This window comes from Seriola dumerili, unplaced genomic scaffold (genome assembly GCF_002260705.1).
Source record: "Seriola dumerili isolate Sdu_G_001 unplaced genomic scaffold, Sdu_1.0 BDQW01000187.1, whole genome shotgun sequence".
NCBI classification, from domain to species: Eukaryota; Metazoa; Chordata; class Actinopteri; order Carangiformes; family Carangidae; genus Seriola; species Seriola dumerili.
Genome location: NW_019174442.1, coordinates 393349 through 418715, shown reverse-complemented (window position 1 = coordinate 418715; position 25367 = coordinate 393349). Strand labels below are relative to the sequence as shown.

At 41.9% G+C, this 25367-nt stretch overlaps 1 protein-coding gene across 1 annotated transcript in view; it reads right to left on the bottom strand.

The window, feature by feature from the left end:
* Nucleotides 1-5500: 5500 nt before the first annotated feature.
* Nucleotides 5501-25367, bottom strand: part of ccdc88a (coiled-coil domain containing 88A) — a 65162-nt gene continuing 45295 nt past the window's right edge. Inside the window, exons 13-36 of the mRNA XM_022752962.1 lie at nucleotides 24951-25129; nucleotides 23221-23358; nucleotides 21945-22128; nucleotides 21622-21752; nucleotides 20657-20950; nucleotides 20126-20308; nucleotides 19261-19539; nucleotides 18767-18891; nucleotides 18346-18484; nucleotides 17585-17761; nucleotides 17310-17471; nucleotides 16109-16386; nucleotides 15706-15849; nucleotides 15353-15539; nucleotides 14974-15119; nucleotides 14722-14814; nucleotides 14118-14320; nucleotides 13795-13848; nucleotides 12014-12091; nucleotides 9926-10162; nucleotides 9718-9771; nucleotides 7833-7922; nucleotides 7038-7318; nucleotides 5501-6418 (exon numbers count right to left, since the gene is read on the bottom strand). Of these exons, the coding sequence (XP_022608683.1) occupies nucleotides 5501-6418; nucleotides 7038-7318; nucleotides 7833-7922; nucleotides 9718-9771; nucleotides 9926-10162; nucleotides 12014-12091; nucleotides 13795-13848; nucleotides 14118-14320; nucleotides 14722-14814; nucleotides 14974-15119; nucleotides 15353-15539; nucleotides 15706-15849; nucleotides 16109-16386; nucleotides 17310-17471; nucleotides 17585-17761; nucleotides 18346-18484; nucleotides 18767-18891; nucleotides 19261-19539; nucleotides 20126-20308; nucleotides 20657-20950; nucleotides 21622-21752; nucleotides 21945-22128; nucleotides 23221-23358; nucleotides 24951-25129 (4754 nt within the window). The remainder of the gene's footprint in view (nucleotides 6419-7037; nucleotides 7319-7832; nucleotides 7923-9717; nucleotides 9772-9925; nucleotides 10163-12013; nucleotides 12092-13794; nucleotides 13849-14117; nucleotides 14321-14721; nucleotides 14815-14973; nucleotides 15120-15352; nucleotides 15540-15705; nucleotides 15850-16108; nucleotides 16387-17309; nucleotides 17472-17584; nucleotides 17762-18345; nucleotides 18485-18766; nucleotides 18892-19260; nucleotides 19540-20125; nucleotides 20309-20656; nucleotides 20951-21621; nucleotides 21753-21944; nucleotides 22129-23220; nucleotides 23359-24950; nucleotides 25130-25367) is intronic.

Below are 25367 nucleotides of genomic sequence, written 5' to 3'. Positions count from 1 at the left end.
CGTTAATGTAATTCTGATATCGGTTAATAGTACACCTGTGACGCGGAGTGATACACGCAGTTAAAAGTCCAAATGCTGTTGTACTCTATGTCAGCACTCATGGAATGCCTCTCGTCCAATCAAATTACTTGGTCGGAACTAACTGTTGTATAAAGTATATTAAGGCATAAAAACTTCGCACTAGTATAGCAAAGCATAAAAACGTCATAGTATAGTAAGAAACATATATAGATAAGAAATATCACAGTATTCATGGTGACATTGTGATGGGGTTTTTTCGACAGAAATTAAACTAATACTTTGATATAGGCTGTCCACAATTTTATTTTTACTCCCGCTAACAACCTGACTGCTAGCCTACAGAAGATAGAAGCCAGGGTTAACATGCTAGACGTAGCCTATTGGAGGGCACATTGGAAAGACCTCATGACTTCACTCCAAACATAGTGCGAACGAAACAAATATTGGTAGGGACAATTCCGCAGGTGAACTGAGGCTCTTTTGTACTAATTTTGCGTCTCTTTGTGACAATTTTGCGTCTCTTTGTGACAATTTTGCAACTCTTACCAATGGCTTTATGACTATTTGCTGTATTTTTCAATCTCTCTGAGATCATATTGAGTCCGTTTCTGATTATTTAGCATCTTTGTGATCATTTTGTTTCCCCTCTGCAGTCCTTCTGAGTCTCCTTTCAGTCATTTGATTGGCTTTACAACAAATATGGGTCCCCTGGGCTTGTGCCTGGTATGCCTACCGTGTACATACTGGCTGACACCCCCCAGCAGGAATAACAAAATTAACACAAGAGTAAGCACTGTCTGTGAACAACCACGTGGTCCTCGAGGCGTAATTAGCTACATTATCTGAGAACACCTGTGGGTCAATCATAAGCGCGCAGGAAGCGTTTATCAATTTTTCTCTTGACAAGCAGCTTTGAACATTTTAGCCAAACTAATCTACAGCTTATTGCAGCAAATAACCTTGGTTTAAAATGCCTCAAATTCAATCTGAAATGGTTTATTATTATACATTTTTTAAGGGAAACCCCACCGATGTTACACATCAAATCTGTTTACGATTCTTGTATATGTGAAAAGCTTGCACTAAGTCTGATAAAGTGCCTCAAATGAGTAACTTGGGACAAGTTATGATTAAAAATCTGGAGGTGACGAGTTAGAAACCAACGAACTTACCAGACCTCATCTCTGCGTTTGGATAGCATGCGAATCTGTGACGGAGCGGTCGAGATGCATTGTGGGTAGTGTACGCCAAGGTTTTGCCAAGAAGAATAATCATTTAAATATGGTAAAAAGACGATTCCTCTGGTTCGACAGTTTTTAAACTACTGTGTTACACTTATTGCTGTAAAATAATGCATCATATTTATATGTTTATTGTTCTTTTAAATGGGAACTGATCAAGTAGTAATTACAGCTGTAAATTAAATGTAGTGGAGTAAAAAGTACAATATTTTCCTCTGAGATGTAATGCAATGCAGTTACTTTCCACCATTGCACAATTCAACAGCACCACAAACAGCATCCAAAATGATTATAAAGTTGAATTCACACCTCTCAAACAGTTTAAGTCAGACTGTTGTATTAGACTGCAATAGTTTGAACTAGGTGTTCCTAATAAACTGGCAACTGAGTGTGATTCAACACCACTTCCTCTAACAAAGACCTAAAAAAGTAGGATTCCTTTTAGAGCTGTTGAAATGGATAACATATTGCTCATGTGTATCAATGCAATATATATCATTTGGAACACTGTTTGATCCATTTCAGCAGTACAGACCAAAGTAATTAAAGTTTTTCTTCTTCAAACAAAATGTCACATTGCTCAATGTAATGTAATGTTGAAAAGGAAGAAGAAAATGGTGGATTTTTCCCCCCACCATCTTCACTCTTTTAAAGGTTCCTGACACACCTTGTTTTAACACTTTGAACTTGCAATTGTGTTCTTGAAATTAACATGGACGTTTGGTCTGTATGCTCTAAAAGAGCTCAGCATAAAACACAAAATAAAAAGAGCACACAGTAGTCTTGATGAGTTTTAATTACATCAAATGGATTTATGTAAAAGTGGAAAAGGAGGAAAACACTGGGTCTCATCACCACCTTCATGTTCAACATCACAGCAACAAAATGTGCACATGTTCTGTATGTACCGGGCAAGTTACAGGTCACCTATACTCCAGTCAGATTTATAAACAGGACCTTACTAATTCCCTATCAGAAAGTAGATACATGATATTGTTAAGGTATGATGTCAACTGTCAGAGTGCTTTTACTCTTATTTATCTGTTCAGAGCAGGATAGGAAGCGAAAGATGTGATGACTTAGTGCGACTTGTTCAATGATCTACTGTATGATGATATATAATTTAAGATAAGATGAAGAGAGTGTAGGGTTTGTTTCAGGGTGACATGGCTGCCAACTGTCATATAGGTGACCTGGAACACTCCCAAGATGAGTCTCTCTCTCTCGCTCTCTCTCGCTCAGATCACACAACCTTCACTCTTGATTGGCCGGCAACAAATGCCAATCACACAGCTGTAATGGCTTCCAGTCCGAGTCCTTTTGGCATCCTGGCAAGTAAAAGCCCCACTGAACACTGTCCTCCTCTCTGATTGGATAAAGGAAGTGGGGTGATTGGCTGATTGATTGCTCCATGCAAATTGTGATTCTTCAGTCTGATAGTAAGTTCAATCGGAAATGTTTGTACTGACATGCTTTGAAAATGGTTTAAGAACCTGACTAAATGTCTTTGCTTGTGCATGCCGCCCGTTTACAAAATCACTGATTTTTTTTTTATCATCATGGTGTCGGGCAGAAGAAGGTCCGGCTGACTTTGAAGTTGCACAGAAGGTTCCAAAGTGGAGTCATCAGTCTGGTTTAAGATTACCCTTTTGGCTGCTGTGTGAACATTGGCACTTCAATCTTAGTCCGCAGAGACTAGTGCACATCTAGGAGTCCGTCACACTGAAGGACACATGGCAGTGCAATCTGCCACAGCAGTCTTTATAGAAAAAAAAAAAAAGTCACCACAACATTTTCGAGTATTTTTCTGTTGTTTCCTTGATTCAAGGAAGAAAAACAAAACAGAGAAGGAAGCCACTTTTCTCTACTCAAGTGTCCTGGGTTTAAAAAAAAAAAAAAAGGGGGAAGAAAAAGAAACTGGGATATACAATCTTTTCTCACTGCAGACGGTCTCAGCAGATTAACTCTACTAGGCTTCAGACACACAGCTCCAAGGCCACCTTTATCTCTGTGTCCCAGGCAAGCAAACAGGTGTGGAAAGAGTAAGAAGAAAGAAAAGGAGACAGGTTAGAAAAATAAAGTAGCCAAGGTGGAAGAAAAAAGAACACAAAGACAAAGTAAAAAAAAAAAACAGAGAAAGAAGGTTAGAAGGCAGACACAGTATCAGTAAAGACAGTGATGTACAAGAGGAGACGGCAGCCAGCCTCCATACACATGCATTCTCAAGGGAAGGAGAAGGGGGAAGGATTTCAGTGCTACACCAAAGCCATGCAGCAACAATAAGCAGCCTGAAAACAGTAAAGAGCCTACTTTTTTCACCAGCAGGACACTCAGCAGTCACCTTTACCAAAATCACTATAAGCATCACGGAGGAGGGATACGGTGAGCTGCTGGAGTTGTAGGGGGATTTGGGGACACAAATGTTCATCCACTCAGAGCAAGGTGGTAAAATGGCCCATATGCCATGCAGACCAGGGTCCCATCAGGCTCAGTGAACAGGCGTTTGTCACCACGGGGACAGTGGGGCAACGGACAGGACAGTGAGGGGTTTAGGGGTAACAGTTTAGAGAAGCAGGGGAAGCAAGTGCATGGCAGGATGGACGACATCTGTTATACCATGTTTTAGGTTCCCATGGAGACAAGACTGAACAGCCCCCCTCCCCATCATCCCACCCCCTATTCCTCCCGCTCGAGCAGCACTCACTCACCACGCGCTCACAGCATGGTAGCAGACAGACGAGGGTGGGGGGGGGCAGGGTTTAGCAGCTTTGCTGCGGCTCCCCGCTCCTGCTTTTAGACTTTCTGCCCTCCTCATCTGTAGGACAAAGGCAATGTTTATGTTACATCTGTAGACAGTGACAAGAACATTTTCATTTACTTTATACCTGCATAAACTGTAGATCAAGATAAATACAATAAAGCAACTTCAAAGAGCAACTACAGAATACAAAAGCAGAAATAAATAAGGATCTAGATGCAGACAGTTCTACTAGTATTGGCACAAAAAGCAGTGCTCGTCTTTGATTATAACTTAATGATTACAACAATCTGTACAAGATCTTGTCAATCTAAAATACATAATCAAATATTATCCATTCTCAAGTTGTGGTGTGTCAGGATGGGTAAATAAAAGTTTTCACATACCAAAAGAAATGACGTTAGCTTCATTTACAAAACAATCTGACCACTGCAAACTATTCTCAACTTACGATACTGACTCCCTGTTTCCATAACTATCACAAACTACCTAAAACTAATAATCACTCTGGTCATATTCTACTTCCTTCAGTCAACTTTCACTTAACCAACTAAATCCTCCCCTCAGATCATTCTGGGAATGAAGCTACATCATTTTGTCACCAACCCAAGAAGTCCACCAGGTCAAAACCCTTCATCCACAGAGCAAATGCTCCAGTTATTATATATAAAAGAAAATTACAGAAAAAAGGTGTCATATGTATGAAAACAAACATAATACACATTGTCAATAGAAACAAAAAGAGGATAAACATAAACATTTTGATCGCAGAAATCAAAATGAGTGTTTCAGGTTGAACTGAGACAGAACAAAGCCATGCAGTTTAGTGGATAATGCAACTAAGTTAAAAGCAGTGAAGAAGACTCTCCCGTACACTAAAGCATCATGATAAACAACAAGTGAATCTATTATCTGACACATTGAAAGACTTTGATTTGAAGAAATTGCTACTATGAGATCTGTCCCACCTGCCTTATCAGACACAGTTTATATCTGACAGATTTTCTGCTGCTTTTTATGGCTGAATCTCTAACTTTTCTGCTCATAGCTACTTTGCGATTGAGGCTAGAAACAGAAATCCTAAGCCTTAACTGTGCTGTACAAATCCACAACAGCAGATAATAGTATAGTGTTAGCCAGTGAAACAGATTTGATGAGGAAACAATAATATGGTAAAAGCTGCTGGACGGAAGAACAGTTATCAAAGTCCAACCTTAGAGAACAGAACGGGACAGAAAAAAGGTCAGAACAGGAGGTGACAAAAAAAACAAAAAAAAACAAAAAAAAACAAAACAAAACAGCAAATCACCAATCAGCACCATGGCAAACAGAAAAGCATGAAACCAATACACCACACAGAGATAGACAGTGCTCTGATAAATACATGCAGAGGAGGATTTGTCATTTATCCTTCATTTCATTCGTCACTCTTTAAGTCAAGTCTTGTATAAAGATCAGCAAGCCAGAACCTCCCTGTCATTCACACACACCCGTACTCATACCACAGAGACTGGTTGTCCTCTGGGCTCAGTGACTGGTCCGAATTATTCACACGATTGGGGTCGACGCCCTCGTTATACTCTTTTACACTGGCTGGGCTGGATCTCATCTGGCCGTTTGATTGGCTGTGTGGGGTCTGGTTTTGGGTGGAAATGTGGTTTGGGATAGGTGCAGCTGAGGGGGTTTTATTTGTAACAGGTGGCCCACTGATATTGCTGACTAGGGTGGGGTTTAGAGACAGGAATGGAAGGTTTTTGCCCGCTGACTCACTAAAAATGGAGTCCATGAACACCGACTCTACAGTGAAGGAAGGGCCAAGGAAAGACTCGAGGGTGGAGAGGTCGGGGTCCTCCAAGCTATGGCAAGGCAAGCTGAGTGACTTGGGCAATGGGGTGGTGGTGATAAGGGATCCCTTTAGGTTGGTGCTGTTGGGGTGGTACTCACTGGGTGTAGGCTGGGAGCGTACCCCAGCCTTGGTGGACGCAACGGGAGGAGAGGTGTCGACCGACACGGGCTGCCGGTTGTCCTTCGAGAGCAGGTCGTGGATGCTGGTGCGCCGCGTGGTGCCTTCGGCCGTGGAGATGACGCTACTGGCCCGGGGCAGCGTGGAGGAAGCTGAATCCAGTCGTTCGGAGACGGATGTGGCCTTGCCCTGCGAGGACAGGCTGGAGCGGACCGGGACGGAGCCTTTCACACGGGTGCTCTCCGCCTTCCGCAGGGTCGGGCGTCCTGGTTGACCCGATGATCTCGGCGGGCGGTCGGAGCTGACCAGTGTTGCTTTCCCGCTGGATGAGCGCAATATGCCTCGGCCCTTTGTCGAAGTGCGTTCTTTCTGCACATGCTCAGATGAAGTGGGGAGGCGAGGAGAGTCTACAGTGAGGTTCTCCTGACTGCCAGACTACAGAAGACAGAGCAAAGAGATCATATCAGGTACAGTACAAAAACATCAATCAACAATTCTATTACAAGGTATTTTTATTTTTTTAATTTCTTATTTAAACAAATTTACAAACAAAAATCTCTATGTGCTGATTATGTTTAATATTGCCTTGAGTCTTGAAAATCAGTCAGAATCTGAGAGTCAGAGCTAAAACAATTGAATAATCCACTAATTGACAGTAAATTGATCACTCCAGTTCATCCAAAATTAGGATCTTTTGCTTTTTCTGTCAATCGTTTGTAAACACAATATCTTTTTTTTTTTAAACTGATAGTAGAAAAAACAAGCAATTTGAAGATATCACCACATGAGAATTTATAATGTACTTGTATAACACTTAAACACAAAAATCATTAATCAAGAAAATAATCAGGATTATAAATTAATAATGAAAATAATTATTAGTTGCAGCCCTACATTGATTCCTCATATTAATGCAAACCATTATGGTCATAAGTGAGAAAAATGTGACTTTTGTTTTCATAAAATCTCTAGTCTATTTTATCTGCTGGCTTTAATCAAATAGAAACATAACAGGAACAGAGCAGATCGGTTGTAACTGAGTTAGAGGCCTCACCTCTGCAGGATCAATACCCTCATCCAGGAACTGCTGCAGGGAAAGCACCTCACTGCCTGGGGATCCCGTCTTCCTGATCTGGGTCTGGCCTGGGCTGCCTGCGGCAGCAGACGGGTCGAGCGACCTGCGCAGCTGCAGGGGGCTCTGGTGGGAGGAGCGCGAAGAGGTGGGCTGCTGAACAGGGCTGCTGCCGCTGCTGGACCACACCTCCTGGTCTAAGCTCAGGCTGAACTCTCCGCTGCTCTCACTGTGAGGCCTGCTGAGGCTGCCATTCAGCGTGCCTGTGGGAATGGGAGGCAAAGATTAGATCACCGGGAATCTGATCACTCCTCCCCAAAGAAAAGATAAAGACTGTAGGAGTCTGATAAAATTCTGATAAGCTGTGAATTATAAATACTTAAAAACGTTTGCTGAATAATGAATGATTTATTATTCTTATACCATAGCACAGTAAAAGTGCACCTGTGACTCGCATTAAGACTCGCATTTGAGAACATGGCACATCATTTTGCCAGAAAAATGTCTTAAAAAATTAATTGATTATTTAAAAAGTAGGCAATACATTTTCTTTCAATTGACTAATCAATTAATCAGCTAATCATTGCAGCTCTAACTGATTTTAAATAAGTAAATGATTCATTCCCATAGGAAAGAAAATACTAACCCACAGGGCACATTAAAGTAGGTTTGAGTAAAGGCATGAAAGGCAAAGATAAAGGGAACAAAGGAGGATGGCAGGAGTGGTTAGTTTGGGGGGGGGGGGGGGGGGGGGCGGCAAGGGAAGGAGGTGCGTACCTTTGCCCTCCAGAGGAGAAGTGAGGTGGGAGTTATTGTTACTATTACTACTGATGATCCTGTTGCTATGGAGACTGGAGGGTCTGGTGGCTGGGTAAGGGACAAGAGGGAAGAGACATGCACACACATATACACACACAGTTAGGTTTTTATATATACGCATACATGTATCCTCACCAACGTGCACTAACACAAAGAGTAACATGTAGGCGCTCGGTAACAGTCTGATAGCACGTATCCTGCTGGGGCAGCAGATGGCACATGCCAGGCAGAGGGACAGGAAGGGTGGCTCAGTGCCAGGCTGCATCCCCAATATGTCCAGCTAGTAAACACAAACTATTGATGGAGAGGGCCAGGACACCTACATCCAAGGACCAATCCACCTTCAGGAGAAAGGGAAACTGATGGAGACAATACTGAATAACAGGGGACAACAGAGTGCAAGTAAATTAGTAATAAAAGAAAATTGGCATGCCTTGTTTCCTGTGCAAAACTGAGTAAGGGGAGAGAGAGTAAGGAGAAAGTGAAAGGGAGGAAAAAGAAAGGAAAGAAAAGGAGTGGTGACAATGTGACCTTGCTCTTTCCTGTGTTCGTAGGGACAGTTTCAGCTGGAAACCAGGGACCGTGAAATCATTTCAAACTGGTTTTCAGGACATGACACCAAATTAGAATTTTAAATTAACCTTCACATCACAGATCGGTATCAATATTCTTATTATGTCTAGGAAACCAGCCCATTGTTTGTGGCCCAGAGTGAGATTCGGTGCCAAGTAGTTGTCACTTACTACAGATGCTACAGGGCAGTCTGCACATAATGCTCAGCTCAACAGGGGAAGGATACAGAGCCAAAGCACTGCTATACACCTGCAGGCCTGATAAAACACACATACAGTACATGAACAATGCAACACACCCTGGTTGTGATGCATAACATGTTTGAAGAATATATCACACTACTCATTAATGCTGCCCACAATGCAAAACAAGCAAAGTTTACTATTCATTAATGGTTTTATAGAAAGACAGAAACACAAAACTAAATTGAAAAAATGTTGTGGCAGCCAAGCCCAGTTGCTTGAAAAATCAATAGGTATCTGAAACTGCCATTAATGACTTTACATATAGGAGCATCTTTAGATGGCGACCTAATGGCTGATGCATTATAAGTAATGTCCGGTGTGTGAGAGTGGAAGGTAGTTTCCTCTAGCCATTATAGAGATGTACCGGAAAATGGGTCTGACAGCAATGTACTGGATTTTATGAGTGCATTCTGGGAACTCATCAGCCAAGTAGAATCCAGGTTGGGCACTAATGCCCCACCAATGTCCTGTGGAACCAGGTTAATGATCTTTTGGGACTATAAGTATGTGTCTTGGGTAGGTGGATACAAAATTCATTTAAAGTAATAAAATTAAAAATAACATTTTATCAAAACTGATGGCATTAAGTTGTAGAACTAGCTCAAGTGCTAGAAATGTATGTCAGTAGTTTTGTGGCCGTTTAACAACTGGGTCATCTACATTAGGGTGGCAAAGAACTGATGAATAGTTGCCTGGCCGCAGATTAACTGCCCTGGATAACACCCTAAAGCCTGGAATAGAGTCAATCCTACTTTCAATGGAGGCTGATCTCCCTCTTTTGCTCTCCGCTAAAATTGCTTTTCCAACTGTAGATCAGGCTTAATCGAAGTGCAGGAAGGCAGCCCAAAGATTAGCGGTGGGATTGTTAAATACGTGACCTGCTCTTTTGGGGCTTTTCAGTCTTCTCTCATTCCTCGTTTGAGAAGCCTACAGATCCTCGGATGGTGTAGAAAAGCTGTTGCGATTACCCAGCCTTTTCCTTGTCATTTGACATACCTACAGTTTGATGTCATGTCAAGTCTTACCTTGACTCTTAGGGTCATCTGAGGAGCCGGCAACATCCTCACAGGAGGCATTATCTGTTGAGAAAGAGAGGAGGCTGATGCTACAGCTGCTTTTTGCATTATGATATGACAAATTTTCACCACCTTCACATGAATACTACTATTTACAGACATTTACAGGGGCAAAATATTTTTCCTACCCTCACACAAATAAAATTAGCACCCTGACCTTTGACCTGAAGCCGAAGCTTGGCTCTGCTGTGCCCTGCTGTGGGCAGGGTGAGGGCAGCACAGTCAATAGCATTGGTGGACAAGGCGAGCTCCTTCATACGCTGCCCGCTGCGCCTGCTGCTGCCCGTCATGCCGGCATCTCCAGCCTCAGCTCCGTCTAGATTCTCGATGCTGCACGCCCATTGAGCCCCAGGACCACCTGCCACTGCCATGGTCTGCAGCAGGTCATTCATGGCTGAGTGGACAGATGGAGGAATGAAAAGGGACATGAGGACAGGAACAATTTATGCAATTTATTACATCCTATCTCATCTCAAAGCATGACCCAGACTTTGTAGCCAAATGATTTTACAAATCCATATGTTTCAGATAAAAGAACTATTTTCTTTAATTTAATGTCAGACACATTTTGCATCCCTTTAGTAAGACATAGTGACTTGGGGATGCAAAATTGCTCAGATGTAAGCTACAATTTCTTCATTCCTGCAGAGTCCTACAAGTTGTTAAATGTTGTTTCAGACTGGTGGACTACCTCTGTGGTCAGAGGTTTCCAAACGTTTTCTTGTTCACAGCGCCTTAATGTATTAGCATCATTAAGGAAAAGGCTAAATTCTCATAGTAAGCATGACAATATAGCAGAGAATTGCCCTTTTTGGTGAGGTCTTGTTCAAAATTACTAATAGGTCTATCTCAAATTCATTTTGTACAATGCAACAAAATCGGCACATGCAGGCAGACAGTATTATTTAAAATGTCATTAAAGAGATTCAAACAACTGTTATCTTAAGTGCATAAAGATAGTAGGTGCACAGTTTGTCCTCCTTCATTCCTGCACCATCTCAGCCGGATAGGTCACCCATTAGAGGCCACTGTCTTTATGCACTTAGTTTACTGAACTGTACGCGATGGTAGAGAAGCATGAGGGCATGCAGAGCTGCTCCGAGCTGCAGCAACAGCAGCACTGTACACAAAAGATCAGAGCCAGAATCAGAGCGAGGCAAGTCCATGTCAGCAAAATAAGATCTGAAATGCAGCACGCTGACAGAGGAAGAGAGAGAGTGAGAGAGAGTGAGAGACAGAGAGAGTTAAGGCTCCATTTCAAGTCCTCCATGGTGAGTGTGAGCGGCGGTGATCAGGCAGTTGGTGATTTTATTTTTTATTTTTTTAAAGTCATGCTGTAATCAAAGATGGGAGCAAACACAGCACAGGCGCATGAAAGGCAAACCCGCAGTCTCTCTCGCTCTCTTGCCTGAACACACATACATACACACACAACACACATACATAGAGCCTTTCATTCAGTTTACACAAATAAAATTAAACCACAGAGCACATGACAAAGCTGCCCGATAAGTTGCCCGTTGCATAGTGATTCCCACAATCACTAAACTGAAATATGAGCTCTGATAGAGATGACACTCAGAACTAAGATAAATGAAAATCAAACTGCATGACACTACAAGAGACAGAGATACAGAGAAAGAGAAAAAAGTCCTACTGTCATCAGTTTTTGAATTAGTTCTAAATGTTTCTGTCATTCATTTTCATTTGTACACCTTTGCTTTCAGACAAAGTTAGTGAAGTTTGTGTTCTTCATTCATCAGTTAGTAGTGAGAATAAAGTGACACTACACTGGTGAACGCTGATAAAAGCTAAGAGTAGATACTCTACAGAGGGAGTGGAGAAGGCAGACGCAGGGCAGAGGAGGTGACGGAAGGAAGGGTTAGGGGTTACTAGGAACAAATTATAAGGAAAAGTCACTGATGTCACCAAACGCAGCATGGGGGTACGGTGACTATGCAACAAAATTTAAACTTTAATTTTTTGTAAATCTTTAGCAGACATCTCTAAAAGGAATCAGATGTCACTACTCTGATAAACTGTTAAATGTACAGTAATCCCAAATGAATGATTGTAGGTTTAAGGGCTATGATTGAAACCTGAAACTGCCATACTGTCACTGCCACACCCCCACACAGCAGCCACCCCGAGATCAGTGACTGTTCCTTCTTTGTTTCTCCTAGCGTGACGATGACAGGGAGAGCAGGCGGAGGAAGGCTAGCGGGGCGGCTATCGGAGGTCTTACACATGGAGCGCCGGTAGATGGCTTTGGCCTTGTCTTTGTCCTTGGATCTGTTCCTCATGAAAGGCAACCTTTTTATAGCTGTCAGAGCGCAGCCAGAGAGAGGGACAGACAGACAGGGGAGAGAGAGCGACAGAAAAATCCCGAGGGAGGTGGAGGAAAAGAAAACAAAAGAAAAAAGGAGGGCAGAACAGAAGGATGTGGTTAACGTTTTCACAAAGAGAGCCAGGGGAGAGATGCAGAGAGAGAGCTGAGCCCTTGGACACTCAACTGGACAATGACAATGTAATAGACACTACAACATATGATTTAGAGTGGTGAATCATGTTATTTCAAAGTCTATTTGATTTTGATAGAACTGCATTTCAGTCTATACAAATGTACTTCATCCACTTTTATACAATTCATTCTTGTTATTTAATGGAAATATATTAGCAAAGCTAGTACAAGTTAATGAAGCTGAAAACAATTTCTGTTTTAGATATTTTGTATTGTAAAGCTTATAGTGGGAGGATTATGCACATTTTCATGCTTTTTAAGCCTCCCAGACAGATTGTGTTCAGCCCATCAGTTTTTACTAGCTTTGTTAATTAATTATTACAATTAAGGTTTCTACATTTTAAATAAAATATGTGTTTAAGTGCTTTTTGAATGGGCTGAAATAGACTTCTTCCACAGACTTCTTTAAAACCTGAATAATTCTTTTAAGGGCAGACTTCTGTACAAAAACACATTATGCAAACAAGTACAACATAAACACATTATGCAAATACACACTCACACAATCGCACACATTCTATCAGCACACGACACCACACACAAACACTCTCATGTTAATGGTCATGAGTGTTGTATTTTACATTACCAACGGATTTTAAAGCGTTACATACATTACACAACAACACAAGTGTCAACACATTACCACACCTAGATGGGACATAGAAGACGACGAGTATTAAAGGGTGCAATCAGGAGAGTGAAAAGGTCAAAGGGCAGGTTAACAGCATCAGGGACGACTGCAATGATTCAGTACAAACATTTCCAAGAAGCAGAAAAAATAAGTAATTGCTAATGCCATCAAAGCATACTTGACTATGTACTGTCTTTGGTTCAGTTGTTGTAATGTACATTTTTCTACCTGATTGTTAAAGGCAACCTCGTAGGCAACTGGTTTCTAGATTTTACTCAGTAATTCATGCTCATATATTTTGCAGATACGAAAACATGCATCTTGAAGCAAATAGACCTACATGCTTATGTTAACGAGTAAACCTACATGCCCATGTACAGTTTAAATAAGTACAAGTGAATATGACCAACCTCGATTTAACACATTGCCTTGACTGGAAGTGAGCTGCAATTCATTGCACCTTTTAATAGCTATGATGCTACGTCAGAGGGCGTTTCTTTCTTATTTACAGGTGAACTGCACAGATCAGCAGGTTGACATGTCTGTAACTGAGAGCTAATGAGCCCTAGACCTGTTGGGGGATGGAGTTAAGAGTGAGCTGCACCTCGTTCAAAATATTCCTATACTACACTTCAGTAGCCCCATACATAAGGTGAATATTATATCAAGCGTTCCATTTGTTGTTTTAAACATAGGAAATGCATCTACTTTTTGAACGGGTCTGCGGTCGGGAGTCAACCTTGTGGTGCTGCACAGCTCAACCGTAACCTCTACGACAGCTGAGTGACACGGACAATGGACTCACGAAAACATGCCCTGAGAGACGCGACAGTCGGGTCACAAACCCCGCCCACCCTCCCCATCCGCAGCATACCATTGCTGGAACCCTGCCCATGGGCATGGGCATGGGACTGTTGCCCTCTCCTCCCTTCGCAGAGAGAGAGAGAGAGAGAGAGAGAGAGATAAAGGAGCAGTTAGGGGTGAAAAGGCCCATTCACACACTCAGGCACGCACAAACACACACACAAACACTCAGGCAGGCACGCACGCACGCACACACACACACGCGCGCGCACGCACGCACACACACACACCCTCCATATGTGCTGTGGGTTAATTCATAGTTGAAACTGTAACTATGCTGGTTTGGAGTCTTGGGTTTACATCTGTGTGTTCATGTGTTTCCTTTGTACTCACTGCTGCTCCTCTTTTGTGTGAGTGTGTCGTCCAGCGAGTTGGAGCCGGAGCCTATGGACGAGCTGTCCTGGCTGTCGTGGGGAAACGTCAGGAAAGCGTCACCATACTCTGAACGAGACGGAGTCAGCGTGAGAGAACGCATCCTATCCCGGCTCTTAGGCTTGATCAGCTTCTTCATCTTCAGAGTGATCCAGTTGCCACGCCTGCAGAGGAGAGACGAGACAGAGGGACGATCAGCAACAAGACGGATCAAGAAGAATATGAATGTTGGCTGATTCGTTCCATGTATGTACATTACATTGAGACTACATTACAGCCTCTCAGTCTTGCCATAGATGTTGCAGTATATGGCTGTTTAAAGCTCTGCAGGCCATAAATATTTGATTCATCCCTTCCTGAGGCTGCAGTGTGAGTGTTTCCTGCCACACCCCCTGCCTCAGAAATAAGAGTCAACAAGCAAACATAATGTTTTACATTTTTCTATGATATACTGATTCACTGAGTCACTAATTCACCACTGTTGCACCAGGTCATTTAGTTGGTTCATGGGCGTTTTCTTGTCAAAATTTTTCAACTAATGTAACTTGATGAAGTTGCTTTTTACCTGCGTGGAGGTGAGGGGTCATAGAACTTGTACTGGTCCATGATCTTCTCCTCCAGCTTCTCCTTCTGTCTTCTCAGCTCATTTAGCTTGTCTCTGAAAGAGTAGAGACACGAGAGAAGATACAGTGAGACAATCCAAATATAAATGCAACCAATCTGTTTTGAATATCCCATTAAAAGCACATTGAAGTAATATCAACAGACAACATGTTAGCTGTCCATTTTTAACAAAACATATAATCAAAGGGTTTACATGTATTGTCTTTGCTCTACGTGGAACAGGTCTTTGCTCTCCATGGTCTGCTCCAGCAGTGTGCGATTCTGTAACATCAGAGTTTGGATCTGGTCCAACAGGTGACGATTCTCCTCCTCCAGGTTTCCTTTCAGCTGGCTCAACAACTAACACACACACACACACAGATAGATATATGAAAGAGATGCTATGACACCTGGCTCAAACAAAAACATGATACATTAAAGGGATAAAGCTTCCACAACACAGCTGGCTTAAGAAGTTGTTTATAAAAAATATCAGACATTAAAAAAAGAGGTAAAGAGAAGAGAAGAGAAGAGAAGAGAAGAGAAGAGAAGAGAAGAGAAGAGAAGAGAAGAGAAGAGAAATCTCTCCTCACTTCACACTGGTTGGTGAGCTTGGTGGAGGTGATGTCCAGCTGCTGGTACTGCTCCTTCAGTTTAGAGAACTCGGCCTCCAGCTTGGTCTGATCCAGCTTGGCGCTGTTTAACTGGCTCTTCATGTTCTTATGGTCCAGCTGGAGATTCTCGTTGTCCTTCACCAGCTGTCGATAGGTAGTATTAAGTCTGAGGAGAGAGCAAAGGGACTCCTCAATATATAGACATGTCTGTATGTTAAAGTGGCTTAAACATAACAACAAATAGTTTAAAAGGTTGAATCACAATGTTAACATGTCATTAACACATTTGCATAGTTTTTAAAGATAAAAATATTGATTGAGGTTAATCTGACCTATCATTTTCCTCTTTGAGCAGTTTGCACTGGTCAGCTGTAGCTTGGTGTGTTTGGTTCTCCAGTGCCATCTTTTCCTGCTGGTCTTTCAGATTTTTCTCCAGGTCCTCCAGCTCCCCCTTCCTCTGCAGGAGTTGCTTGTACCTGCACACATAAAAACACACATACACGTTACAAACTGTTCCACGAATTACATAGAAAACACAACACAATGCAGGTATATTTTACTTTATACCCAAGGGGTCTTTCGGCATGCTTGCTTTTATCATTGTTTAATATTGCTGTGTAGGATAATGTAAAAAAAGAAGGCCAAAGAAGTGTATAGTATAAAGGCATCAGTGAGACTTGAGCTGTAATTAGATTTGAGCATGTGCCCATCCCATGCTTGTGAACCCCAACTCACTTGTCTTCCAAGTCCCTGTGCTGCTGCTCCAGGCTCTTGTGGGAGCTCTTCAGGCCCCCGTGCTTTCCGATCAGAGCTTCATACTCGGCTGCCTGTCTTTCATGGAGCGCCGCAAGCTTCTCGTGGTCGCGGAGGAGCAGCTCGTAGGTGGCCCTCAGCTCCTCTTTCTCCTTCAGCGCTCCCTCGCGCTCGCCCTCCACGCTGCTCTGCTGACTCTGCAGCTGGGCATTCTGGGCCATGAGGGCTGCACTCTGCGAGCTCAGGGTAGAGTTCTCCACCTGAAGGAGAGGACGGAGGAGATGAATTAATTAAAAAGGTGTGAAAGAGATGTGGAAGAGCAGGAAAAGAAGAAAGTGATGTTTAAGGAAGGGAATGGATTGTGAAAACAATGAATGAAACACAAAGATGAATAAAAAAAAAAGGACAAGAAGTGACAGAGGAGAAAGAAAAAAAGGAAAGGATTACAACAAGGAGTATTAAATTTATTATTTATTATTTTTACTATGATCTGTGGAGAGTACTTGGCTCCTCAAATCAAACATCAGAGGAAAGGAAGGTATAATAAGTAGAAGTTATTGCTGTTTTAGTCTATAGGGGGCACTATGTCTCTATTCAGTTTGTAATCTCCATCTACAAAACACCAGCAGGGAAACAGTTTCTTTTCATGTTTCCTTTGTGGTCACTGTGGTTTCCTCGTCTCAAATCCCTCTTCAATCGGGTCTACTGTGTGTATTCTCTGACACACACACACACACAGACACACACACACATATAGATGCACACACACACATACACACGCAGAGTCCAGGTGCTGACACACTTTCTGTACCTTTTAACTGAAACACCTTCTAAGCACAGACGCACACACACACACCTGCCTCACATATGCTCTCACGCACACACTTTACACATCAAGACACATACACAAACACTCACACAGACAGCTAGAAGCTACTGTATGGTCAGTGTAAATCCTGTCGCCCATAAGCAGGGTTTGAATTGCTGCCAAACAGGGAGTACAAGTCTAAATCCATTCCAGGGAGCTAAGCAGCCTGGCAAGGCGACTGTACAAATAGAGCAATATATAGAGAGAAGGCTAGATAGGGTTTGATTTTCGAAAAGTGCGTTTCTTTATGTATAATTGTATAATATAAAGCATATACAATACACTGTGTATTATATAGACTGTGTAGGGGATTACCTGCAGCTTGGCGTTCTGTGTCTGTAGTGTTGTGTTGTTCTCCTGTAGGGAGGCAGTCTGTCTCTGCACTGCCACTATCTGAGCCTGAAGGTTGGAGCTTTGAGTTTCCAGTTGTTTGAGCTGGCTCCTCAGGGCTGCCTTCTCAGCCTGCAGTGTGGCATTCTGGGAAAAATATGTGCATATATGATATCATGATTGATGTTTGTGTGTGTGGGTTGTTTCTTAACAAAAAGCCACATAAACCATCATGCACTCCTGACATCATGTTAACTTACATTTCTCTCCACTTCAATGAGTCTGTCTTTGACTTTCAGCAGTTCCCTGGTGGCTTCATGGCTCTCTTTCTCCCATTTACTGACAGACTGAGGGTCCTCCCCCCCTCTAGGGGGCGAGCTCTGCACCATCCTCTCCTCCTCCTCCCTTTGACGCAGTGCTTCATAGTTTTTCTTCACCTGGGGAGAGACAGAATAATAAAATGACAATGAAATTAACTTTGTGTGTAAATTTCAGCCTCGTCATTACAAAAATATCATGTAAATTCAAGATGGCTGAGAGTGAGATAGTGCTTTTTGACTGAGTATGAGTATGGCATGAGTAATGGTGAGGTAGGAACAGACAGGATCTATTACAGTTTCACAGGTGAAAGTTCATCCACCTCACACCTCAACTTTTCCATCCAACCTTTAAGCTTTGGATCGAAGTTGTCAGCAAGTTCAAAACACAAACGCCTCCTAAAGGAAAGCAGAAATCCTTCACTCCACCCGGCTCTTTCACTGCCGCCTCATGAATAGATAAACGGCGATAGAAGGGGAAGAGTGGATGGATGAATAATGTATTGGCCTGAAGAAGCTCTGAGTGTTTTCAGTGTTTCTAGTGTAGACTGGAGATTAATGTTTTGGTTTTGTGGGTGTTTCTAGGATGTGTTTTTATACTGGGTCTTCTCTATTGTGGCAGTGCTAAGCATCTGTATGCAATACAGCCAAAACACTATATTGTTGATTGCTTATTAGTATGGATTTCTATATGTGTTTCTTACTGTCTTGAGTTCCTGGCGAAGTTGCTGGTTGAGATTCGAGGACTCCTGCAGTCTGGCCTCTAGGGCGGCAATCTTCTCCTCTTTAATCTCCAGAGATGATTTCAGAGTCGACTCCAGTTTGGTTTCCAGGAGCTTAAACCTGAAAATAAAGGTTCAGTTAGCTCGGTGTGTGTGTGTATTTGAGTCCAGTCCTGTCTGTGAGAGTGTGATCACACAATTTGAATCCTAAATACAGGTAAAGTATCATCATAGGCCACCGTATAGCAAAGCCAACTGACATCTTGTCAAGAGTGTAGCAGGTGGGGCAGATACTGGCTGAGAAATCTCCCACAGGATGATTTTGCAATAGACTGAGATTAATTAAAACTATAGCATCTAATCTAAAATATAGTGGCTTGTGTGTGTGTTTGTGAGCTGATACCTGTCATCTGAGCTCTCGTCATGGAGCAGCCTTTCCTTGTTGAGTCCAATCTTCTCCAACTCATGGGTCAGTTTCTCCAGATCATTATTCATCTGCTGAGTCCGCAGCTTCTCACTCACGAGCTCCTAAACACAAATACACACTCTGAGTAACTCTGAATATCACTGACACCAGCAATTTATGTATCTTAGTCTTCAGTGGTCAGGATTATCACGAAAATATAAATTGATTACCATCAATGTTCTGTATTTTTTTTCAATGGTTTCACTTTCAACAGTCATTTTAAAAGGCAGTTAATTTCAAAACATTCATACAACAGAATTTAACACAGGAACATAATAAAAGGCAGCAATAAAAAAGTTCCTTTAAATAATTTTTCTATAAATCAGTTTGATGCTTCCAACACCAACAAAGGATCATGAATATGGTGCTAAACCTCAGGACATGATCTGATAATATTTGCAGATGTCTGACACTGTATGGGCTCTGCTTACCTCTCTGAGTGTGATGAGCGTCTTCTTATCGATGGTGGCCTGTTTGACCAGCTCCTTGTTCTCTCGCTCCAGGTCTTTGACTCTCGTGCAGGAGTCCCTGAAGAAGATCATCTCCTTGCCCATGGTTCGATTCTCTTTCTCCAAGGTGGAGATCCGCTGGTTGCTGTCATCCAGCTTGGAGTCGCGGATCTCGGCCTGCTGCCTCAGCCGCTTGTTTTCCTTCTCCAGAAGCTTCTTGTCTTTCTCCAGCTGGGAGCTTTCCTGCTCCAGACTCTTGTTCTGGGGAATAACAGAACGTAACAGAGAGCAGATGGATTAAACATCATTTGATGGAATAACTTTTAGACTAAATGCCTTGTAAATACATGTTTGGCTAAAAGTGGACACAGATTAACACACAAGGGCCAAAAATCAATTTTGACAAATAATCTGGGATAATCCAAGTCTGATGAGAGACATGTTGTAATTTTATCAGAATAGACTACAAGAGTGGCAGTGCTGCTCAAGTGCCAAATAACAAATAAATTTTCACTTATTTTTTTGTACTGAATTCTTTAGACTGCTATTTCACAAACACTACCTTCAGTCTGCCTCAACTGCAGTTTTTGGGTCAATCTGACTGGCCCCATTCTGCCAGGCAGAATCACTCCATCCCACAAAAAAGTCATTGAAGCTGTGTCAGTAAAACACCTGCAGCTATTCCATTGGACATTGTACCAGTTCTGCTACAGACTGCAGTCCAAAAATTTAAATTTCTTTACACTGATGCAAAGTATTTTTGAAGCTGCCATTTCCTACATTTCAGCACATATGATTATTGCTACTGAATGAATGCATGTGAAACAGTTTTTTTTTTTGTTCTTACCTCCTGCTCCAGCTGCTCCAGGCGTTTACTGGAAATCTTGAGCTCCTCAAGGTTGCGTTGGAGGGTTTGATTCTCAGTCTCCACCTCCTGCAGCTCTGCCTCCAACTGCTGGATCTTCTTGCTGCTGTTCTCTAAAGCCTTCTGCAGGCGCTGGTTCTCTGTATCTAGGCCCTGGTAACTCACCTGGGAGAGGAATAGCCAGATTAGGATATTAAAAGCATCCATGAACTAGTTGTGCTGCTCCCTGATGCCACTGTATGCCAGACCCCCTGTAACTTACCTGTAAAAGTATTAGTATGGTTATGATAACTTAATGCAATACGTAAGGTGCCTTTAACGCTACAGCTATTCTGCACAGTTAAGGACCAGGTAACTCATACATAACCACCACTGGTGTAGATTAAATATAACTAGCAGTAGCTTGCTTTTGATTTCTCTAAGAAAGCTTCTTGCCCATCACGGTTGCATGTGTCTCATTGCTGTCCAGTCACTTAAGCACTCATCGTATGACTCACAGTCCTGAAGTTTTACCTCTAATCTTTCCGTCTTCTTGGACGAGGCTTTGAGCAGTTCCAGGCTGCGCTTCATCTGGCTCCTCTCACTCTCCAGCTCCCTGTTCTCAGCTTCCAGCTGAGCAGCCTTCGCCCCGGCCGACCGGAGGCTCTCAGCTGAGCGCCGAATCTCCAGGTTCTCCTGCTCCAGCTGGGAGTTCTCCTTTTCCAGAGCCTCCAGCTGGAAGGCCATGTTCTTTAGAGCATCCAGCTTCTTCTTCAGACGACGGCCCTCTGCCTCCAGCTCTGTGTTCTCCTTCTCCAAAGAAGACACCTACACACACAATAAGTGATGGTGGTGGTAATGGCAGCCTAAGACTCTATACTCTTCAATGCTGCTGTCACAGCCTCAAATGCATTATTAGATAATGCTTTAATGTTTTATATAAACTCATTACAAATTGCAGACATATCAAGTTCCAAATTTTAACTAATTTCAGTAAAAATGTTCACAAATAGTGAATGAGACAGAAAGGGGAAAGATCACATTAACTTAATAGACTCCTTTCTCTGATGCAGAAAATGAATCATTGATTTGGGGGAGATCACGGCCTACCATGCATCAAAAAACTGAAATGCATAAGTTTTAACAATGGATAGTCAACTATGGGTGGATAGTCAGATCTTTCTCCCCGAGGTTGACACAGATAATACCACACTTAAAGTGAAAGTACGAGCTACTGTGGCTGCTACTTATTGCATACTTCTGGGATGCACAAGAACCAAAAACAAACACACACATTTCTCATGTTAAAATGATTCAATATTACTGCTAAATTTATTTAAATGATGTGGAGAATAACTAATATTTCATATCTTATCTGATAACATGAAACAAATGGTATTGAAGTTGAATAATGTGGGGAAATACTGACAGACATATAGAATACAGGCAAACTGACATCTCAAAAATACAAACCAGGCAGACAACAAAATGCACCGCACCTTTTCACAGGTGATTCCAAGACTGGCAACTTTCTTCTGCAAGCTCTCATTGTCTCTCTCCAGCTTCTGCATATGAATCTCCAGCTCCTCTGCTCTCTCACCTTTCTCCTTCATCACTTCGAGTTCCTTACCTGCATTCAAAAGACACACATTGTTAGACAACCAATATGTTGATGCTGTGAGTTCAAAATGAACTAAAGGAAGCCAGAAACTAAAGGTAGCTGTGATTCATTGTGATCAAAAAGTACAGGTGGAGAAAAAAAAAAACACACCCACATTTAATGCAATGAATCCCAAAAACTCTTAAAAAACATGCCACTCACGTAGTTGTTTCCTTTCAAACTCCATCTTATTGAGTTTGGCAGTTGTCTCGCAGATGGACTCATGGAGAACACGATTCTCTTTCTCCACATCCTTGACCCGGGCCTCAGCACCAACCTGGCAGCGCTGACGCAGAGACGACACCGTCTGGCCCAGGTGCTTGTTCTCCTGCTCCAGACCCTTCAGCTGGAGAGCAGACAGAGTTATAATGACGTCATGTTTAATATGATGATTTGGACATACAAACTTTAGATTTAGTTTTACTCAGGCAGGTCTCTCCCACCTGTTGTTTGTGGAACATTGGGGCTGATAAAAAATGTTTATTGTTCAGAAGTTTCACAATCCTGTGCTTTCTCACTTTTTATGTAAGGAGCTGAAGTTCCTGCTTCAAATTTTCATTTAGTTTCTCAAATAAACTCATAAGAATTCAAATGGCATCAAGAAGGACCGTTAATGACATGTAGAAACACAAAAGATACAAAAGCTTATAAAGACTACAGAAAACTGCAGTTCATTTGAATGTTATGCTCATTATGTTTACAACCAACTGGAAAGAATTGCCCACAGTAATCTGTGAATACAGTGTGTTTTCTCTGCCTCTGTGCCTCATCAAGGCTGGATCTTACAAATCAGATGGTTAAACTAATCATAGCTGTCAGATTTGGGTCTAACAGCTATAAGATCCCTGCAGACACACAGCGAGCGACTGCATCTGGGCCAGAGTGCCAGAAATCTGTGCAGTCAATAAAACATAGTGGTAGTTTCACTTAATAGGTTTGTGAGCCAAATGTGAATCAATTGCACAAAGATTGCTCTCAAGAAAACTCAGCATAGACTTTGGTAAATTACATGGCTTACTCATGTTATTTTCTTGGAGCTTCCTGGAATTAGAATCAATGATGGTTTTGTGGAGAGAGCAGCGTGTATGACGCACAGTCTCAAAGCTCTGTTTGTCTGAATGTGTTGGTTTGCCTGGCCATATGCTTGTGCAGTATACAGACTGCAATGTTAACTATATTGTAAAGCACATGAATGCTTGATGTAATTAAGCTGCATCATATTAGATTAACTGCTCTAACTTGTTCTGCCATCTCAAACATAATGGGCCTAATAAGTCAGCCATGTATCGTTCAGCTATAATGTGGCATTCAGGAAAAATAGCACAAACGCAATTATCACTGACAGGATTTGTGTGTGTGTGTGTGTGTGTGTGTGTGTGTGTGTGTGTGTGTGTGTGTGTGTGTGTGTGTGTGTGTGTGTGTGTGTGTGCTTGTGTACCTGTCTCTCAGAGTTTTCTCTAAGTGTTTCGAGAGTCTTCTCCAGTAAAGCCTTCTCCTTCATCAGGTCAGTGCTGAGCGACTCGGCGCTGCGGAGCGACTCTCTGTCTGCTGTCAGCTCACTCTGCAGCAGCTCCAACTGGACACAAAGAAAGTAGCATCTTAAAATATCCCATGATTTTGATTGGGTTTTAATGATTAGTGTTCGTGGGGATAACTGATGGTGGCTCAGAAATTACTGTCAGCTATTTTCTTGTCAGTTACACAGATATCATAAAGCACTCACTGTAGATGGTTTTCCTGCGTAACATCCTATGTTGGGATAGTTATTGTGGCCAAGGAATAATACCATGAGTTATTCTGTGTTTCGCAATCACAAAGAAGCTGGTGCAATTATTAATCCATCCATCCAAACATAATATATCATCTCATTCTGTCACACCTCTGCAGACAAACACACTCAAGTTTAAGTATACACACACAGAGATATATATATTAAATGACATTATTTCTATCGGTAAAGAGTCTACCAGTAGCTGTATTCACATTTTAATGTTTTTTGGCTCTAGACCTCAGGACACTCACTTTGGATTTTCTCTTTGTGGGAGAAAAACACTATTTCATGCTTTTTTATTCAGGGGGCACAGAGAGAGGCTTATGTTTCTGAAAATAGCTGAGAGACTTCTCTTAGTGAGGGGCGTTTGAGTGTCAAAGACTGGAAAAGAAAAAGCAAGGGGCTGCCTGGATTTACAGCTTTGCTTTCATCCTCCTATCCACCCTTCTCTATACGCTCTCCTTTCCCTTTTTTATATCTCAATGCCACTGTGTGAAAAGGTCTAAAGCCAAGTGTTAGCGTGATATATTATGGAGGAGTGCTGGTCCAATATGCTAATCTTGGTGTTGACCCTGATAAGGGGCAGAAAAGGAAACTGTGTCCTTAGAGAGAGACAGTGCGCTCAAAGTATCTGTAGTATAACTGATACATCGCTCATGCTCACTTTATTTTAAACTGTCAGAAATGTGGGTTTTGGCTTTTGGGTTACTAAGTTGTGCAGGCATGTTCAAGCCTACAGATGAAAACTGTCCAACATACGCATCAACACAAATTTTACATCAATAATATTATCCTATTATTCAGTTATCAGCTTGCAATGTGATTCTCCTGATTCAGAACTTATTTGACAGGCAATCTGATGTCTTAACACACCCCATTTTCCTTGAAAAAGCTATGAAACTAAAAGATGACTAATTAAATCAAATTTTTTTCATTATTATATGGACATGTGGTAAGGTGAGCATTTTTGCCAAAACCTTTGAAATAACAAAATTAGTAGTATATAAAGTTGTCAAATTATGACATTTGTATCATCTGCAATGAGTAAGAAGCATTGATGTAAATTACAAAGAGCACTGGACCAAGAATGGAGCCATGAGGTACCCCTCAGAGGATGGTATTGGAGATAAGCTTTTGCACTGTGCCATTCTGATGTCCATGATGTAAATATTCAAACCATTTTGAAGATTTCAGCGTTAATTTTGTCAAAAGCGCTGAAGAGATGAGGAAATGTTAGAAGAGTATATTTATTTGTGTAATTAGCCATTGAGTCATTCAATGTGAGTCATACATATTTTTCTACGAAGAAAAAACAGGAAATTACTTAGAACTGTCAATTAGCCCTCACTTCTTACCCAACCAAAGACAAATACTTAAATAATAAGTTAATTACTTACTTTCTGGTTCAGTCTCTGGTTTTCGTGGTTGACTTTAGACAGTTTCCCGAAGGTGTCCTGACTGGCTGCTCCTCTTAGCTCCTCCACAGTCTTCAGCAAGGTCTGGTTGTCTTTCTCCAACTTCAACAGGCGGCTCGAGGTCAGCTCATTCACCTCCTCACCCAGAGACTTCTGAGGGGCTGGGTCAATGACAGCAAGAAAACATGCTTAGCACATCAGTTTTAAATCACTATAAAAAAAATTACAGTAAAGATTACAATAAATCCATCAAAAATTAAATTAATACAAAGCCCTACGTTCCAACTTTACAGGTCTTAAAGCTTTTAAAGTGCCATTTTAACAAACAACCCCACCCGCCCATACAAAGTCTTTATCCAGATCCCTGGCTAGTTAAACCTCTTAACAGCTTTTTTAATC